The 6,000-nt window shown below is 49.8% G+C and overlaps 1 protein-coding gene across 2 annotated transcripts in view; it reads left to right on the top strand.

The window, feature by feature from the left end:
• The first annotated feature begins 454 nt into the window (after positions 1–454).
• OSBPL9 (oxysterol binding protein like 9) overlaps positions 455–6,000 on the top strand; it is a 117,325-nt gene continuing 111,779 nt past the window's right edge. For both annotated transcript variants that reach the window (XM_054037655.1, XM_054037654.1), the window contains exon 1: positions 455–719. In XM_054037655.1, coding sequence (XP_053893630.1) covers positions 609–719 — 111 coding nt within the window. In that variant the 5' untranslated portion in view covers positions 455–608. The remainder of the gene's footprint in view (positions 720–6,000) is intronic.

The following is a 6,000-nucleotide window of genomic DNA, read 5'->3' as shown; positions in this document are numbered from 1 at the left end:
TTGCTAGGCAACCTGCCGCGCCTCTAAAAGCCGCAGGCCGGGGCCCCGCCCCCTGCCAGAGGAGCCAGGCCCTGCCCTGGGCCCCGCTCCAGAGTGGGGAGACCGGCACCGCCTACTGCTGTGGGCGGGGCCCCGCTCCCGGGAACGGACACACCCCTCCCCGAGGGAGGAGCCAGACCCCGCTCCCTTGCTGAGCTCACAGCTTCCCTGGGTGAGGAGCCAGGACATGGCCCCGCCCCCTGACCTGAGCCGCGCCCTCTTTTTCTTCGCCACTTCCTGTTAGCGGCCTAGCCTCTCCGCTGTATTTCCCTAGCTCGCGCTGAGTTTAGTCCCCGACCCCGCCCCTAGCCGCGCGCCCAGGCAAAGGTCTCCCTCTCTCCCTCCGCCCCCGGGTTGTTTTGTTGGCAGCTTGGCCCCGCCCCCCTCTGCGTGAGCAAGCCCCGCCCCCGACTGTTTCTCTCGCACTCCCGGCTGCCCCTCCCCTCTGTTTGTTTAGTGCCTGTTCCCGTCTTCCCTCCCGCTGCGTGCCCGGCCCCAGCCCGCTCGCTGGGCTGTCTCCCCCATCCGCGCCGAGCCTCCGGCTCTGCGGTGCCGGGCTGGCTCCCAAGATGGCGTCCATCATGGAGGGGCCGCTGAGCAAATGGACCAACGTGATGAAGGGCTGGCAGTACCGCTGGTTCGTGCTGGACTATAACGCGGGGCTGCTCTCCTACTACACGGTGAGGTGCCGGGAGGCTGAGGGGGGAGCGGGCTTTGGGGAGAGGGGGGGGGGGCGCTGGTCACTGGGCGGCCAATGGGGAGGGAGGAGACGATGGTGGTAGCCAATCGGGAGGCCCCTGTGAAAGATTTAGAGACGGGGGGCGAGAAGCGTTTTTCTTGGCAGCGGCGTGCGGGGATAGGAGGAGGGGTGGGGGGGAGCATGTGGAAGGACGTCGGGTACCGCCCCCCCCCCCAGTATGTGACACGCTGGCCTCGGTCCGCCTGTTCCCCGTTGTCCCCCAGCGTGGCGGGGCTGGCTTTGAGGGGGGCGCTGCTAACCCGTCGCTAGGCCCGGTGGCTGGAGGGGGCGGTCCCGGCGTGCGAAAGGCGTTGGGATCCCCCCCCTTGTGATTTGAATGGGGGAGGGGGAGTGCGCACTGCCGACAGGCCCCTGCTGCCCAGAGCACTAGGTGAGAGGTGCTGCCCGCCCGCCTGGCTCCTATCCCCGGCTCCCGGCGGCTGTGACCCACCGCGAGGGGCCGGTCCTCCCTGACTCGGCATCTCTCTGGAGAATGGGGCGTCGGGAGCGTTTTACCTTCCTCGCGTCTGCTGCGAGGCTGAGTGTCTACGCATTTGTAAAAGCACTTGGCTCTTCTGTAGCACCCTTTCTGCAGGGATCGCAGAACAGTACGAGTGTATGTGTAAACCCCGCGCCAAGAACAGATGACCCCTTTTAGGCTCTTACCTTGCTGACTGACTAGATTTCTAGCCACCCCTTACGGAGTACAAAAAACGTTTATGTAGCCAGAACGTTAAAAAACGGTGGATTGGGCGGCCGGTGGTGGTGGTGGGAGATAAGAGGGTTTTGTTTTAATTAAGTGTTGTTTATCTGGGTTTTTTTTTTCCCTTTCACCTTTAGTGAAAGAAGTGATCTACCACTTAAATTTGTTGGATTACTTATTCTGTAAAAGTCATTGTGGAATACTGTCAAGTTGGGATCAGAAAGTCAAACCATGCTTTCTGGCTCATACATTTTCACCAGAAATAATGGTTAAAACATCAATAAATGTTGGTTTAATAGATCCATCACTTTATGCCAATATTCAGTTGTATTGGCGTTCTCTTTTTTTTCTCCTGGTAATGTTAGTGTTTTAAAATCAAAATTTAATTCTACAAAATTCAACTGCATTTTCGATATTTTGTAGTAATCTGGTTTGATGACTTTTAAAATCACCTTTAAAACTGAATCCAAAATGCAAGGTACAGTAAATTGCTGTATGTCATACTCAAAGTAGTTCATGTAATAGTTTAGTCTAAACATTTTAGGTTTTAGGTATTGCTGTACTAAATGAAAATAATGTTTTAGCAGTGTAATGAAAACTGATAGTCAGGTGGGCATAGGTACACAAACCTGTAAAAAAAACAGAATAAGTAAGTGAGATTGTAAACTAATTTTACTAATTTTTATAAATGAATCTCTATCTTTGTGTGTTACACTGTTCTTTAGAGGATTATGGAAGTTCTGAACCTTATTAATTCTTGTTCCAAATACCACTCCATAAAATTGAAGCAAGTTCAAAATGGTATAATTTAAATACTATTTGTATATCTCTTTCATGAACCCATCAGCAACATTCCTTTCCTGTGGCCGACCTAATTAGACAATCACCTTTCATGGTGACTGAAGGGCCAGACTGGATGTTAGCAGCATATGTCAATGTAGTTATATATGAAAATACACTTTTAATGTGTTCATTAAGTAAAATTCAGTAGATTCCAGTAGGTTTACAGTCCTATCATCACTAATTGGTTACAGATGTATTCGTATTTTAAATCGGCAACCAATTCAGGCATGGTGGGAGTGTGAAACAATTACTAGAAACTATCAAATTTTACTTAGTGGAATACATGCAACAAATCCACACTTTCTTCTGGCATCTGTTACAAGCAAAATGCAGGTGAAATTTGGCAGATGGAGGAGAGGAAGCAGTCTTGCTTTTAAAACTTCCCTCCTCTCTTCCCCCACCCCCCTCGCCTGCCCACCCTCTTTTGTAATGGTTTTAGCTAGCTGCAATCTTGAACAGCCACACGCCTTGTATTTTGTCATGTGGGCCTATTGTATCCCAGGGATATGGTTCCTACAGAACCTGAGTTCTGGGGTATTGCTGAATAGGAGGTTGGTGTGTCACAACAGGAATCTAACAATGCCATATTTCTGTAAATATGGGGGCAAAATAGATTTTTGCTTTTGGTGCAAAATTTCTTCTGTATTTCCACTCTAAATGAGCAGAAGGCATTAACTGCTAATTGCCAAATAATTATTTATTTAGAGAAACTAGTTGTGCATCACTGAAAGTGCTGTTTGTTGGAGCAGCAAATCTAGGTGAAGTGTAGCCCAAGGTTGAGTGTGGTTATTGGAGCCTGAGGAGGCAAAACTGAAGACGGATGAGGAATATGTCACACTTTGGTATACTTGAATTGCATATAAACTAGGTATGTGGGCTTCCCCCCCCACCCCCCCCCCAAAAAAAAAAAAAAAAAAAAAAAAAACAGGAAAAAAAACCCTCAAATTCAGTTCAGAGCAGGAACATATATTTCTGGGGTCTTTAGGTATTTTTATTAATAAACTTTAGGGAGGGGACCCACTTTCATATTCTCTTCCTAGGCCCCCAAATATCTTTGCTTGACCTTGTTGGTTGTCTTGTGTGTGGTATGTGCTACACTAAACATTTTCTTTTTAAGCTTTGCCGATGTAGTTTCTGGTGTTTCCTTTAACAGTGATACCTTTATTTTAAAGTGGAAAAACAATGATGGATCTTTTGTAAATATTTTTTATTAAAGAAAAGGTGATGGAAATGTTTAGTGTTTCTTGACATCTAAATCTCGAGTAGTTCTCATATATATTAACTCTGTAATAGTTCCTGATCATTAGCAGAACATGATAAAATCCACTGTCAGTACTGTTAGGCATTGCCCACACTAGGGGGGGGGGGAAACGGTTTTCTTACCACACTTTAGCTAATGTGGCAACTAAAACGCAGTAGAATCCTAGTAAAAGACAAACTGCCTTGTCTTCACTAGGATTCTACCTCATGTTTGTTACCAATTGTTAGCTAACATGGTAAGACACTTTTTCTGGTGTGGCTGCACTCTTCATCTTTGACTTTATCTAGATCAGGATTTCAAGGTGTGATGTTGGCATATTAGCTAACACATTCTAAGCAGTCTATTGTAGACTTGAACACATGCCAAGTTGGCCAAGTCTACACTAAACTTGTTTAGAATGTGTTGGTTTACACATCTTTTAAATCCTAGACTAGACAAAGCCTTAAAGTTCAGTCACAAACATCATTCTATGTTTGTTCAGCCTTCTGTGTTGATCTTTTCAGCTCACCTGTCACGGCATGTTTCTGACACTTTCCAAAAGGGTTGATTTTGGACAGTTTTACAGAGTTTGTTTTCCCTGTGGAAAGAAAACATACCTTACAAATTTCAAGCAGTATGTAAATCTGTTCTCAGGTAATTATGCAACATACTAACGTTCAATTGTAAGGGAGTTTATCTGCAGAAGCATTCATTATGTTAAAAACAAACAAACTCCTCTGAAAATACTAGTTTAGTTTTAAATCCTAGTTTGGAATTTCTAAGATAATCATTCTGGGCTCTGTAGCTGCTGCTTGGGGGACTGTATCCATCCTTACTTCCTGAAAACAAATGTGGTTGGGTTGCATTTTCCGGTGTTTCCTGTGCACTTAGGTCAAAATCTACTTTCAGAGACAATGGAGTAGATCAAGCCTGTACAACTCATAAAGTGGCGAGGGCCATATTACTCCAAAGAAAACAGCTGAGGGCCGAACCCCCTGAGAGCCGCCAACCCTGCCCCAGCGCCACCCAAAACACAACACCGCGCCACCCGCCCCACAAAAACACCCCCCTCCAGCGCTGCCGAAACACCCTCCCTGCCCCCCCCCCCAACGCCACCTGCCCCGCGGAAACAAACCCTCCTTCCCCAGCGTCACCTCACCGAAACAGCAGTATTGAACCTTGGTAATTTGTTATAGTGGGCCCCAATGGTAGTATAATTAAGGTAAAAGAAAAATGTCTTTTTGCTAGAAGTAGAATATGTAATCAGTTGCCCTGTTGAATGAATGAGGTGTGAATGAGGAAGGTGTGGAAGGCAGGCACCTCCAGACAGCTGCAACACTTGAAGAGGGCAGGGCCAGCTCTAGGATTTTTGCCGCTCCAAGCAAAAAAATTTTTGGCCGCTCCCCCCTTTTTTTCGTGCCCCTCTGCCCCCGGCCCTGCCGCAACTCCACCCCTTCTGAACCCCTTCCCCAAATCCCCAGCCCTGCCTCCTCCCCTGGTGTGCTGCATTTCCCCCCCACCATTGCTTCCTGCGGGCCCCCCATGACCTCCCACCCTAGCTCACCTACGCTCCACCTGGTCCCCCTGGTGTGCTGCTGCTCCGCTTCAGGCGAGGGAGGGCGGAGAAGTGGAACAGTGGTGCGTTCAGGGGAGCAGGCGGAGCGGAGGGGAGCTAGGGTCGGGGAAAGCAGGAAGTAACGGGGGGGGGAGGGGTAGAGGAACCACTCCCTGCTCCAGCTCACCTCCGCTCCACCACCGCCGCCTCCCCCGAGTGCCCCGCCGCTCGGCTTGTCCTCCCGCCCAGCCTTGCTGCATGAAACAGCTGTTTCGCACGAGGCAAGCCTGGGAGGGAGGGGGGAGAAGCGGAGTGGCGGTGGCGCTCTCAGGGGAGCAGGCGGAGCGGAGGCAAGCTGGGGTGGCGGGGGCACTATTTTCCCATGCCCCAGAGTCAGCGCCTATGATGGCTGGTGCCAGAATGCCGCCCCTAGAAATGTGCCGCCCCAAGCACCTGCTTGTTTTGCTGGTGCCTGGAGCTGGCCCTGGGAAAGGGGATGGGAGCCAGACCAGATCAGTAGAACAGGTCAGCCACCGATTTGCCGCTCGCCTCCTCAGCCCCCCTCCCCCGGCTCGCTGACTCACTCCCTGCAACTACCTGCCCATTTGCCTACTCGTCCCCCCACGGGCCGCACAGTGAGCCCACCTACTCAACCCACGCGGGCCGCACAGTGAGCCCACGCGGGCTGCATGTTGTGCAGGCCTGGAGTAGATGGTTGTGTGGAGCCCTTAGTCTCTTTCTTCAAGAAGTTTTATATGTGGTTTGATGTGCACTTTATTGACTCTCTATTGTGTGACACCTTTAGAAGAGCTACTGTCCCATGCTATGACGTTACCTCCTACCATACATAACACCAGAAAACAGACAGTTGTGTGTTACGG

This window comes from Malaclemys terrapin, chromosome 8, assembly GCF_027887155.1.
Source record: "Malaclemys terrapin pileata isolate rMalTer1 chromosome 8, rMalTer1.hap1, whole genome shotgun sequence".
Taxonomy (NCBI): Eukaryota; Metazoa; Chordata; order Testudines; family Emydidae; genus Malaclemys; species Malaclemys terrapin.
Note: the sequence above shows the minus strand (reverse complement) of the source record. Positions and strands in the feature narration are given on the sequence as shown.